This window comes from Triticum dicoccoides, chromosome 7B (genome assembly GCF_002162155.2).
Source record: "Triticum dicoccoides isolate Atlit2015 ecotype Zavitan chromosome 7B, WEW_v2.0, whole genome shotgun sequence".
NCBI lineage: Eukaryota > Viridiplantae > Streptophyta > Magnoliopsida > Poales > Poaceae > Triticum > Triticum dicoccoides.
In genome coordinates, this window is record NC_041393.1 from 606,485,552 (window position 1) to 606,499,760 (window position 14,209).

Consider the following 14,209-nt stretch of genomic DNA (forward strand, 5'->3'; position numbering starts at 1 on the left):
CGTCCTCAGGGTTGTTATAGTTGCCAACACCGTCGCCGTTGGTTGTGTCCACCATGTAGAACTCATAGGTCGAGGTCGCCTGCCACTTACCCAAGGGCACCATGGCTGCTCGTCAGCAGTCTGCAAAATCACCGACTTCCTCTTCTGTGTCTTCTTCCTCCTTGGAGGCTCCTTCGAGGATGTTTGTGAGATCTTCGACGTTGGAGACGATATGGGTGGTGGGTGGGTCGAAAAATTGACTTCTTCCGGTAGTTTCAAGATCCGATGTGACATCAAGATCGGGAGAACCGACGTTTGCTGCTTTGGATATGGCGAGATGCCAAACCCGTGAAGATCAACTCTCCGCGGTAGTCCGCGGTCGTTGAATCTTACGACTCGACCTGGAGAGAAGGTCTCGACCTAGTCAAGGTGGCCAGTCGAGTGGTGATGGGGTGACGCAGTCGAAGACGAACAATTGTCCCGGTAGAAAGGTCATGTCGAAATCGATCTAATGGTTGATCCAAACTTCCATCGAGCCGCGACATTCACCTAGCAGGACCACCACTGTCGGAGCTAAATCTGTCAGATCCCTCGCTAGGTTATCCTAGCTAGGTGACTTGGCATGAGGGTAACATGGACAAGGGTTTACCTAGGTTTGGGCTCTTAAGGAGGAGATAATACCCTATGCCTTGCTCTTGGTTTTACTGCGTTGGAGTGTATAGAAAGTACAATGTACCAAGGGATTGTAATTAAGGACAGTATAACCGCACCTAAAGCGAGCCCTCACAGCGATTTGGATTTTTGGCCGTCCGTTTTCACGATCTGAGAGTTTCTAGCCGTCAGATTACCATTAGTGTACCGTCTCTCACGTTTCTCAGCAAATGGGCCAACTGTCCTATAGGGACGCTACTCCGGTAGCAGAATTGGAGGCCTGTGGTTGATTGGGCCGAACTGAGGTTGATTGGACCTTAGTATACCGAGACGAATCTCTGATCTCTCCTTGCGACTCGTCAGCTGGCCTGGCGGCGGCGCTCCGCTCCCGATCCCCAACCTCTCGTCTCTCTCCATCGAGAACCCTGGGTAGGTCGCCGCCGCCTCCCACGCCCACCTCTCCTATCCCAGTCTAGGGTGAAACATAGGTGCTTCTCAGTTGGGTATCGTCCGAGAGAAAGGCGAATAAGGCGAGGCGCTCCTGGCGGCGTGGGAAGGGAGTTGAAGCCGGAGTCGCCGATGGCGAGGGCCGCCGTGAGGGAGGAAGGGGTGGTTGGGGCGGTGGTAGAGTCACGCGAATGCCGTCCTTCCTTGCTGCAAAGGCGGCCGGCGTGCAGCTCCTTGCACCCTGTCCTCCTCATCACTGCACTCCCGTAGGCGTGATTGATGGCAACCTCCCGGTTCACCTCCACTTGCTACACAGCTGACTGACATTCGCTTTGTTCAGGACGCGAATTAGACATGGCAACTTCAACTATAACCTTCATTTCCTTGTATCGGAGATGGCGGTTTGACCCCTGGGGATCTGGGCTATGGTTATTTGATGAAATTCCAACCATGGTGATGTGCAAATTCATGTCAGTTCTTATAAGGTAATTTCTTCCTCGTGAAAATTATGACCATGTTAATACTCACTGATCAGACTAAACTTTGCCTCTTTTATAATAGAAGAATAAATGGCATCCATCTTGGTCTCAGTGGCTCTAAAGAAGACATGATAAGAAACTGAACTGGTGGGGATGCTTGAATTGATGGACTGAAGGTCCTCTGCAGGCCTATATATAAATCAGAGTAACACTTTTACAGTTGATTTGATGCAATTGAAATCATGGATCTTTATATGCTCATCACACTGTCAGTAGTTGGCCATAAATTAGTGGTTTCAGTTCATCCATCTAGCTGATGGTTATGTGCTCGGTCTCTCTGAATTTATCATGATCAAACTTCAATGTGCGTATTTAAACTACCTTTTTGCCTTAGTGGACTTCTAGTGTGCAGATGAATGCAACTTGTTATGCTGCAGGCCTCCACCATGATGGTCAGGTCCACCACTAAGAGCACACTTGACAAGCTATGGGCCAAGAGGATGAGGAAAACAGGATCTGGATGGGTACCATAACAGGTTCAAGGATCTGGTCGCCAAGGGCGGCTGCTCGCCTAATAGATGCAAGGCTGGAAGCCCCCCGAGCGACCGTAGCAATGATGGGGGCATGAATGACCATGTTTGGATCGCTGATGATAATCGGAATGATGAGTTTGACGAATCACCAAGTATACTTGATCCTCTCATGTTTGATGATGTGAACAGCATAACCCTTCAGAGGTACAAGCTGGTGAAATGGTTCATCGAACCCCATTTTTGAGGACCACGTATCTGGTTGCTTTGTGCGACTTAGGGTTGGCAAGATAAAATCAGGCACCCCCAAGTACATGCTGTGTATAGTTAGAAACATGGATGCCGGTGACCCAAAGCGGCCGTACAAGCTGGAGAGTTACAAAACATGCAGGTATCTCAATGTTTTATGGGATAATGAAGCTAATGCTGCTCAATGGCAGATGACTCAGGTCTCTTAACTCTCCAGCCCTTGAAGAGTTCAAGGAGTGGCTTCAAGAGGCTGAAAAGAATGGTGTGTGCATACCAACCCGGCAAGAAGTGCAGGAGAAGAAAGAAGCCATTATAAAGACCTGCAACCTTTTGTATTCAGTGTCTACTGTAAAGCAAATGCTGTGAGAGAAGATATCAGTTGTGAGACGTCCTATGAATGTTGCTGCTGAGAAGGATAGGTTGAGGGATCAGTTGGATATGGCCCTGGTCCTCAGGGATGATGAAATGGCGCCAGAGAGTTTCCATTTTAATGCTAAACACTGACTGCGAGTCATCTATCTGCCAGTTTTGTTACCTTACCTTTGCGGCTATAGAAGCTTTCTTTGTCCTCTAGAGATTATTATTTTTGCGTAACCAGTCAAAATACTTAAGATACTTAAGTGATATTATTGGCGAAATAAGACGAGTCCTCTTTAGCTTGTAATTATTCAATTTCTAGATGTTGTGATGCTTTCTTGTTTCCTGGTATTTGTAAGCAAGGATTTGGGAGTGATTTCACCTACGCATGACGGTAGTTGCTACTCCCTCCGTTCCATATTACTTGTCGACAAGTAATATGGAACGGAGGGAGTATATTCCACGCTCCGGCGGGAGCCAATTTTTCTGTAGCAATTGCTATGCAGTGGAATTCTCATATAGATCTGAATTAGTTTAACTCAATCATATCAAAAGAATCCACAATATTGGCAAATTTTTACGTGCTATGCCTTTTTCAATATTTTTTTAAAATTAGATCAATATCTTTTAGTACCCTTTCCCCGTCTTGAGGAAGCACTACATAAACTGGTGCCAAGATAGCCGAGCAAGTATTCCATAGGTTCATGACGTTGCACCTAACAAGTTAAAATACCAAGATTTGTGTTGATTCAGTTTTAGTAGATATTCTTTTATGAGATTCATGCTTATTTTTAGATCATGCATAGCTTTGATCCAAAATCATAATAAGTCCCGGAAAGAAGGTGTGTAATCAGCTATCCCAAAACCCTATCTTGGTCATGAGAAAGAGGGTCTTAAAAAGAACAGTTGTGATATTGTTCAACAGCTGCTGGGAAATTCCACATGCATGGAATAGCAAACTGAATCCTTGCATAAGAAATTGATTGTGTCATTCTTGCTTCCGTTAGTATGAGAGGGACTCCAACCGCAAAAAAAAAGATAGTATGAGAGGGACTGCAGAATTTTGGTGTTAATGCTGCATGTCCAGAATTCTCTCTCTTACCTTGTTGATAATACTACCACCACATTAACTTTCAGGTAAAATGAAATTAGACATAATTATATACAATACTACTACTGCTTTAATTTTCAGGTAAATGAAAATTACACAAAATTATATATGATACTATTATTGCTTTAGCTTTTAGATAAAATGCTCCACATAATTGCATCAAACCCTAACATTCAATATTACAAAAATATGGGCGCAGCAACGCGCGCCATCGATGATCTAGTGTGTCCTAACAATGAGCCTGGCCCCCGGTTTATATAACACACTAGGGGTCCTAGGGTTATATAACTCACCAGGCTACGTCGGCGAAGGTAGAGTCCTCCACATCTACCATATACTTGGATTCCACTCCAAGTCTTATGGAATCTTCACGTATCTCGCCATGGGCCTCCCAACGCGGCCGAGGGCCGAACCGACTTAGGGGTCCTCGTCCGGACCCACCGGACAGGGAACCGTCATGGTGAGAGGCCCCCTAAACCGGGACACCGACACTTGCTATAGGCCCAACACTCTCATGAGCATTCTTTGGACCACGCCTTGCATATCACTTTGGTCATCATTTAATCTTCTTCTTTTTCTATCTCAATCTCTTGAGATACATAATAAATTCTTCACTCGAACTCTTCTCTTGTAATCATTTTCAAGATCTTGATCCTCCATCGCTTAACTCATAAGCTAGAGTAAGACAACATTTGAGTCGCACACAAGAACTCCATCTTCTTTCACTTTCCTCTTCTTTCAACCTTGAATCCAACATACGGTCTCCAAGTATTTGCCTATGGATAAACTTTCAAGTATAACTCAACACAAACACTAGTCCATATGGATTGTCCTTAATTACCACAACCACACATGCCAGCACCATGCAATTTCATTGTGAAACTTGCCATCTCCGAAGTGGAGGAAGAAGCTAGCCATAAGGATTGAGAACCAACTTGTGGTGGAGGCTAAAGGAGAAAAAAATGCGAGCCTTCAGTGGCGTTCGAGGAACTTCATGGTTACCTGCACCACTCTAACTGTGATTAGATTCCTTAATTATCAAGAAGCGAACACCGAGATAAATCTTCATCTCCTCGTGTCTCGATTATCCTTATACCCGAGTTTATTTACTTATGCTTTATATTTGATAGTCTTGTCGCTTCAAGTTATTTATCTTCTTATAGGTTCTTTATCACTTGTATTATTATATATCTTGTGCTCAACTCATTTAATTGAAGTTGTTGGTACACTTAGTTGAGCCTCAACATATTTAGTACTCCTTAGTTGAGTATTTGTGTTTGAGAACTAAACGAGTAGTTTATTTATACATTTCTTGAAACCAAATCCTTAATTGTTTTATAACACCTATTTTGCTTATCTATGCGACATGGTCATTTCACCATGCACCCTTCCGCATGGGTCGTGGCACTATAACGTTGTCCATCTTATATTTTTTTCTTATTCTAATTCTATATTGTGCCACACCTATTTTTCATCATTTATATTTTATGTCTAGTTTTATTGTTATTATTGTCCTAGGTAAATAATGACTATCGGTATGAGATACATGAGCACTTCTTTTTGAACACATGTTTGTTTTTTCAAAACATGAACATCTCTTTAAGGTATATGAACATTTCCTTCACATGCAAGAATCCTTCCGAAAAAGTAGGAGATAATTCTTTTTTTGATAATTAAATATGACGTAATTCTTAGTGATGTACATGTACATTTATTTCTACATGCAAGAACATTTATGAAAATACATGTCCACTTTTGATAAATGCAAACATTTATTTTGATGCCTGTGAACATTTTTTTGTCACACATGAACATTTCCTTTTGCATACAGGAACGTTTTTAAAAATCGCTAGACATTTTAATAGGTACATACATGAAATTTTGTTTTCGTGGCCATGGATTTTTTTTTACAACGCCTTAACATTTTAGTTATTTACTGAAACTATTATATGAACATTTTATATTTTGTTCCTATATTTTCTTATGTTACTTTAAATATTTCCGTGTTTTTGAAAAAAAGGGTCTAGAAGGCCAAAAATAGCGCGCGTCGGCCCGCAGGCATTCTGGTGTGGCCCATGTGAGCGCGGCACCACCGCTGCAGCTCGCAATGCGCCCCACATCTTCCTCCGCTTCCGCTGGAAAAGAGGCTAGGGCTTACACTCTCCTCTCCTCTCCTCCGAATCAAAGAAGCGGCGGCATTCTCCGCTTCGGGCCGAGGTCGAGCGGCGGCGGAGATACCCTCCTCTCCTACGGTCTTCGCCGCTGTTTCTATCTCCCGGTCGTGCTCAAGGTACCGCCGTTTTTCGCTTCTCCTGGCCCCTGTTCGTTGCGTTGGTTCCCCGATTCTACATGTACACGGTTGATTTTTCGATTCGCTCTCTTGATTGATAGGGGAAACCAAACCGGTAGTATCATCCATAGATTTAATGGTGTATAAAGCCATTCTTCTAGGTAGAATTAGAAAGTAGCTTTTTGCAGCTGAGGACTAGCCTAGGGTTGCAGCAAATACTACTCTACTCCGTATATTTCTAGTTGAACAGACATTAGACTGTCGTTATCTATTAGTAATAATAACTGCACCCTGTGAACTCATCGGCTGTGGCAAAATGATTTCCCTACTTTCTTTATTGCCCAAGCAAGAGCTACAAGTACTAACTAATTTGCATATATGCTCTGGTTTTGATGTTATTAATTGTTAGGTGCCTCCGAATAAGTTCTCAAAAAAATTAAAAAAGTTGGTTCAGATTAAGCACGTGGGTCTTCTTGCGGAATTGCTTGCGTCAATTCTAGCTCGTTTCGTTGTATTCTCTTAGCTAGTTCATTGTTCAGGCTCTGGTACTTAATTATGGTTCTAGTTTAATTCAATGATGTGACCTGCCTGTAGCGTCATTTTTTCTTTCCAACAACCTAGAGACAGATAAGGTGCTAGCTACTTTAATAAATCTCCTTGCATATGAAGAACACACAAGTTTTGGATGGATACAGAAAATGCTCAAACTTCATCAGTATTTTCTTCGTAGCAATGAGTGTCGCCGGTGTGATCTCCATCTAACTTCACATGCATTATTTTGATATATCATAAGTTTGAGTCCAGCTCTTCGGTTGTTTTCTGAACCTTCATATATACATTACCTGATTTGTACAGCTGAATTTGTTCGATGGAGGACCTACCGGAGGCTCTGCTGACAGAGATTCTCAAGAGGATCACCAGGACAAGTGATCTGAATTCTCTTTCCCTTGTGTCAAAGCAGCTCTACAAGATAGAGGGGAATCAAAGGGGTGCTATCCATGTTGGTGCTGGTCTTTGCACTGCTACAAAAGCACTGACGTCATTGTGCGCCCGGTTCCCAAATTTGCAGAAAGTGGAAATCGATTACTCTGGTTGTATACCTGGACATGGAAAGCAGTTGGACAACAAAGGCCTTTTTGTGTTTTCATCTCACTGTTCCTCGCTGATTGACCTCACTTTAAGCTCCTGCTCATGCATTGATGACTCTGGGCTTGGTTGTTTAACTTATTGCAAGACATTGGTGTCTCTCAGGCTGAACTCCATACCAAAAATAACTTCAAGTGGGCTTTTCTCGGTTGCAGTTGGTTGTACAAGTCTATCTGCTCTCCACCTTATTGATTGCGAAAAAATCGCTAGTGTAGAATGGCTGGAATACCTTGGTAGGGATGGATCGTTGGAAGAGCTTGTAATGAAGAATTGCAGAGGAATCAATCATCATGACTTCCTAAAGTTTGGTTCAGGATGGATGAAGCTCCAGAAGTTTGAGTTTGAAATGGAAAGACATGATCGTCTTCCAGGTGATGTGGTCTATGACTCCTCGTACGATGCTCACAGCATGGATATATATGATTTCTGCTGTGAGAGTTTGAAGGTTTTAAGGTTGGCGCATATTAGAACTTGGCCAGAATTAGGACTTCGTGTTGTCCTAGGGAAGTGTAAAGCATTGGAGAAGCTTTGCCTTGAGTATGTTCATGCCCTAAATGACAATGACATGATTGCATTATCTCGGAGCTGCAGCAACCTTAAAAGCATCAAACTTTGGCTCAACCTGCAGCGCTACTCTATTGATGTCAGCGATTGGGAAACCAGGACGTCATTTACTGATAACAGCCTTTACGCTCTAGCCCTCAACTGTCCCATGCTTCAGGTCGTAGACCTCAGCTTTACACCATGTTCCCCTGACTGGCCATCAGAAATTGGATTCACACAGCAGGGTTTTCTGGCACTCATTCAGTCCTGCCCAATTCGTGTTCTCGTGCTAAACACCGCCAACTTCTTTGATGACGAGGGGATGAAGGCCCTCTCATCCTCACCACATCTGGAGACACTCGAGCTTATAGCGTGTTTTGCAGTAACTGATGCTGGGATGCGCTTCCTTGCGCACACCCCATGCTTGAGTCATCTCACACTTCGGGTGTGTCATAAGGTTACTGATGTTGGATTAGCTGAACTGGGAAGTGCACATAAGTTAGAGTCTTTGGTCATTGAGTATTGTGGTGAGATCTCTCTGCAAGCTGCGCAGGGTGTTGCCAAGTCAGTTCACTACTCCAGCAAGTTTCCAGATTACCTTATGTATTGATGAAGTGGTCTCCAAAATTTTCAGTATGAATTTGCTGCTGAAGCCATTAGCTTGTTCAGTGTGCATCATTGGACAAGGCTGTGCATTATCAGACGTAGATTCACTTCTCTGGACTTTCTATTGCTTCTACCTTCACTGCTATAATTTTTCTGTATGAAACTTTTATAGTAGGCACAACTCGTGTACTGTAATTCTTGTTGCTTAATTTCTTACTCTCTCTATACCGCTGTTTTGTAATCCACAAGAATTGGCCCCAAGATTACCTATTTTTGCTGTTTGGTTTCTACTCTAAGAAATGTCGGGAACCCTTTTTACTACGGGATTCTGAAGACATGTATATCTGCCTGCTATTTGCGTGTGGCAACTTTGGTATGGATCAGTGTAGTAATGGTCAATGTTTCACATGGAGACCTCTACTACAAAGGCGACATGCTTGTTTTGTTGCTGTTGATTCTGTTTGGGAATGTCTTTTCATTTGCTTCTCAAAATATAAGTTACAAGTAGTTACTACGTACCATAATTTGGGTTTTTAGATTCCAAGATTACAAATGCAATGTACTCATCTCATGGAAGTTGAGGTACAACTGAAACTTGACCCACTGAAGGCAAATAACATAGCTGTGTGCTAATTACAGGCTTCTACTAGAAATTTAGAGGGGGTCGTGTTTCTTTTACATATCACAAGAGTATGATGAGTGTATGGAAAATCAGAATTGGGTACACCATTTGAGAAGATCGTGTGCTAAAATTGGAGAAGCCAGGGCTGAACTTTTGTTGTGATTGTCGCGTACTAAGTTATAATCTGGCTGAAAAAATTGAACTCTAAAAAGTATTACCTCTGTTCGAAAATATATGTAAAACTCTTGATAGGCCAAAGGTCGTACTTTGAGAATATTTGCTTCTCGTGGAGCCGCATGTTTGCTTCTGCGAAAGGCACAACTGTGTATATCTGAAAGTGAGAAAAAACACGTTTTTCCTTCTGCGAGAGGCACATATTTGCTTCTCGTGGAGGCTCTGTTTTTCCCGGGTTTTTTGTGAAAAAAAAAGTTTATCAAAACCTATTAACATGGATCTAGTTTCAAAGATCGCGAGGCAAGATATTCAATGGTGAAAACAGTTTGCGATTTGGACGCATGCTTAAAAGAAGGCGGGAGTGGCATACTGTATGTGCGCCATTTGTTGCAAGCTGGAAAGGTGGGAGTGATCTTTGCAGGGTACCTCTCAATTATTAGGGATCTTATACCAGCCGCATTCTGCGGCAGAATGTCGTGGCCTCGCACAAGGCTGTCCTTCGACTGGGCAGGCCACGCGGGAGCTGCGAGCGGTGTAAAAAAAGTACTAAGCGTCAGATAGCATTCAAGCTCACGGTTGCGCCGTCGTAGACAGAGGTAGCTAGCCACTGTGGCCGATTAGAGTTCATGATGAATATGTGGCGCGATTACTTTAGAACTAGTTACAACCGCAGATTGGATTATTTTTCATTTTCTTAATCATTTTTTGAAAATTCTGAATAATTTTTCAAAAAAAAATCTGAACCATTTTGACAAACACGCATAAGTTTTGAATATTATTTGACAATGTTTTAATTTTTAACCAAATTTTAAAAGCGGCGACAATTTTGAAGTTGTGAACAATTTTTTTAAATGAACATTTTAAAATTCCGACCATTTTTGATAAACACGAACATGTTTTTAAAATATGTGACCAAAATTTCAGTTTCTGAATAAATTTTGAAAACAGGAAATTTTTCAAATTTTTGAACAAATCTTGAAACATGGGAACATTTTTTAAAATTCTGAATAATTTTGGACAATCACAAACAAGTTTTGAAAAAAATGGGAATAATTTGTGAATTTGTGTACAAATTTTGGAAAACACGAACTTTTTAACATTTGTGAACAGTTGCACAACGAAACATTTTTTTAAATTACAAACAATTTAAGAAAACTAGGAGCAAGTTTTCAAAAAATGTGAACACTTTGTGAATTTGTAAAAAAATTGAGAATGGGAAGAGTTTTTAAATTTGTGAACAAATTTTGAAAATGGAAACATTTTTGAAACTTTTGTGTGAATCTCAAACAAAAAAAAAATCGGAAAGCGCAAGTTATTCTGAAATTCCAAACATTTCATAAAATTAGCAAACATTTGTACAAAATTTTGAACATAATTGAAAAATTGGAACAAACTTTTGAATTGCAAATAATATTTGAAATTTCCATGTATTTTTTAAATAGTAAAAAAACTGAAAACAGAAAAAAGGAAATGAAAATAAAACAGAAGAAAAAGGAAATAGGAAAAAAAGAAAAACTAAAATCGGAGGGGTGGGGGATGTTCCAAACTGGAACAAATGAACTTGTGAAGTGGGCCAACCCAGTCAGTTCGCTAGTGCGCTTCCCTGTGCTATGCGGCAACAATTTGCCGCAGAGCGCGGCAAATAGGGATTCAAGTGAGGGAGCAACTAATTAAGGAGCGCTCGTTCGGAAGCCTCCTCAAAGGTCACGCGCGCTCTCAGCCAACGCCATGTGTCGTGCTCTAGGCACTCACTCCGATTTTTGTTTTTGTTTTTTTCACATGCGTTTTCGACTTTTTAGATTGTTTTTTCGATGGTTTTTTCGGCTTTTCGGTTTTTCACTGGTCTTTCATAACATTTAAACAACGGAAAAATTCAATTTTTTTGTGCAAAGAAACGCGTTTTTTTGCTTTCCCGAGAGGTATGGATTTGCTTCCTCAAGAGGCAGGGCTTTGCTTCCGCGAGAGGCACAAACGTACCTCTCAGAAATGAAAAAAAAATACTTTTTTTATTTTTTTCTCTTCCACGAGAGGCACGACCGTGCCTCTCGGAAACGGAAATAATCCTTTTTTTTCTTCCACGAGAGGTACGGGTTTGCTTCCACAAGAGACACGTTTTTCTTCCGCAAGAGGCACGAGCGTGTCTCACGAAAACGACAAAACATATTTTTTTCCTTCCGCGAGAGGCAGGGGTTGATTCCGCGAGAGGGACGGATTTGCTTCCGCGAGAGCCACGGCCCTGCCTCTCAGAAACGAAAAACGCATTTTTTCCTTCACTGAGAGACAGGGATTTGCTTTCACGAGAGGCATGGTCGTGCCTCTTTCGGAAAAGGAAAAAAATGCTCTCAGTACGGGTTTTTTTGTCCGGTTCTGTTAAAACCTATCAATATGGGATCTACTCCCTTCGTCCCATAACGTCTTAAATTATGGGATGGAGGGAGTAGTTTTGAAGATCTCAACGCGAGTAATCCAACTGCGAAAACGGTTTGAGATTTGAACGCACGATTTAAGAGATAAAACATTTAGAATAAACGGATCTATGAAAAAAGAGAATCTTCCGCTTGCGACAAGTGGAACACATGCAGCCTAGCCACCTGTCACAACCTGGGGATGTGAAAGTGATTTTTGAAAGGAGGACTTCTCAATTAGTAATTTCAAACTAATTCATGTTAACCGACGGGGGTAGTTGGGCTTGCATCAGCTGGAGTAAATAATACGTTCGTCCAACCTAGCCCAAGTAGTAATATCAGCAGGTCCCTCGATGGTTTGGAAAATCCTATTTGGCGCTTTAGGAGTCCGTTACAGTGCAATTCTCAAACGGGCACCTGAAGCAGTTACAGTTGGGCCGGCCCATTCTATTCTTCTTACCATTATTAGAAACAGCAAAAATGTGCGTGCACAAGGATTCGGACCCCTGACCCCTTCGTTACGAGCGGTCAACTCCAACCACCAGACCAACACCACAGGTACCTCGTTTTTTTGTTTGTTCTTCACTTCGTTTTTTTTTCTTTTTATCCTTTTTGTTTTCTTTACTATGTTTTTTTAATTCGTGAACCATTTTTAAATAGATGATTTTTTTCAATTTCAATGAACTTTTTTTAAATTCAGTTACCTTTTTCCGAAATGAATGAACTTTTTAAACATTTTTGGTGATTAAAAAAAAACAATGAGTTTCTTTTTAAATCCGATGAACTTTTTCAATTCGATGAATTTCTTTTAAATCCGATGAACTTTTCTAAATTTGGTGATTTTTTTCAAATCCGATGAACACTTTTTCAAAATGGATGTACTTTTTTCAAGTCCGATGAACTTTTTTCAATTCGGTGAACCTTTTTTCAAATCCGATGAACTTTTTCTTCAAAATCGATGAACCTTTTTTTTCATTTTTTAATAAATCGATGAACCTTTTTTTTCATGGATATATACAAAATTGTAAAAACGGAGGCCGGTCTTTTTTCTGAACGAGCAACGCGGCACAGGCGAACAAAAAAGCCAGCGAGGCGACCAAAGGTGAACCTAAAGCGAGCGAGGGAACCATTTTTTAATGAGCCATGGCCCGCTGATGGTCACCATAGGCGCCACTTCTCCGACGGGAGCCTACAACGCCCAATAGGAGCTTCCTGATGGTTCGCTCGGTCGGTAGGTCGCTCGATGGTTCGCTCGTTCCTTCTTCAGTCACGGTTGAGGTTCACCGGTCAACCGTTGAGTGGTCAATTGTTGACATTTTTTGAAAAAAATCCAGAAGAAATAAAAAATCGTGAATTTAAAAATATACATAGATTTTGAAAAATGTTCACAAACTTCAAAACATTGACAAACTTGGCAAAAATCATCAAATTTGGAAAAAATCATGATTTTTTAAATAAATTGTTGAATTTGAAAATAGGTCATCAATTTTTTTAAAAGTTGATCAAATTTTAAAAAAAGTTCATCGATTTTCAAATTAGTTGAACTGAAAAAATTTCATCGATTTTCAAAAAAAAGTTCATCAAAAATGAAAAAGTTCATCGATTTAAAGAAAAAAAATCAAAGATTTTGAAAAAAGTTCATCTAATTCGGAAAAATGTTCATCGAGTTTCAAAAAAGTTCATCGAATTTGGTAAAAAGCTCATCTAATTTGAAAAAGTCCATCAATTTCGAATCTTTTTCGTAGAATTTGAAAAAGGTCATCGAATTGTAACAAATGTCATCTATTTTGGAAAAAGTTCATCACATTGTAAAAAAAGTTCCTCGGTTTAGGAAAAAAGGTCATCAAAATTGAAGAAAAGTTCATCGATATTTAAAAGTAGCTCAACGATTTGAAAAGAAGTTCATCAAATTTTAAAAAAGTTTATCGTTTTGAAGAAAAGGTTCACGTATATACAAAAGCAATTCATCGAACCAGGATGAAGAAAAAAACTGAAACGGAAAAAGGAAAAAAGAAAAAGGAAAAAGGAAAATGAAGGAATAAAAGAAGGAAAAAGTTGCTACTTAGCAGATCCCGCTTTGTGGCGGGGTGGTTAGACGAGCGTACCTCTGCGTCGGAGGTCGCGGGTTCGTTACATGAAATTGGCGATGTTTCTTGTGGATTAAAAATACGGTATATGGGCCGAGCCCAGCTAACGCAGCTGCAAGCGCCGGTTTGAAACAGTAATAACCAGCGCATGCATCGCCAAATAGGGTTCGCCTACACACACCGGCCAGATCTAGGATCTAGGAACCAAGTATCATGCGCACGAGGCGCGAGGCGGAGCTCCTCACGTGCGCCCATCTCCGCGCGCGCTCACCTCCCCTGGCCGCCGTCAGTCTGAACAACCCCGCGCCCGCCTCCCATGGTCGATGGCATGGCATGGCTGCTTCTTCCTCTAGCCCCATGGCCACTATTCCCTAGCCCCCGCCCTAACCCTGCGCAAAAACCCACCTAATTGCCTAAGCTCCTTTAATTCCTTCTCGTATGTGCTTGTATGCTGAGATGTTTTTCCCTTTGCAGGTCAATAGATTTGAGCATAGATGCCCAACAGCCAGACCCGAAGTATTTTTTTTTTGCGC

At 41.3% G+C, this 14,209-nt stretch overlaps 1 protein-coding gene and 1 long non-coding RNA gene across 2 annotated transcripts; both read left to right on the plus strand.

The window, feature by feature from the left end:
• Nucleotides 1-1,006: 1,006 nt before the first annotated feature.
• On the plus strand, nucleotides 1,007-2,874 carry LOC119339924. Its single transcript, XR_005164271.1, has 2 exons — nucleotides 1,007-1,562; nucleotides 1,639-2,874. It is a non-coding gene; the product is annotated as an uncharacterized LOC119339924 (long non-coding RNA).
• A 3,055-nt stretch (nucleotides 2,875-5,929) lies between these two features.
• Nucleotides 5,930-8,613, plus strand: LOC119339923 (F-box/LRR-repeat protein 14-like). The gene is made up of 2 exons (XM_037611827.1): nucleotides 5,930-6,093; nucleotides 6,949-8,613. The coding sequence occupies exon 2, from the start codon at nucleotides 6,962-6,964 to the stop codon at nucleotides 8,390-8,392; it is 1,431 nt and encodes a 476-aa protein (XP_037467724.1). The 5' UTR covers nucleotides 5,930-6,093; nucleotides 6,949-6,961; the 3' UTR covers nucleotides 8,393-8,613.
• Nucleotides 8,614-14,209: the final 5,596 nt, after the last annotated feature.

Excerpts from the sequence above, each read along its gene's own strand:
- LOC119339923 (XM_037611827.1), top strand. The coding sequence starts at position 6,962 with ATGGAGGACCTACCGGAGGCTCTGCTGACAGAGATTCTCAAGAGGATC.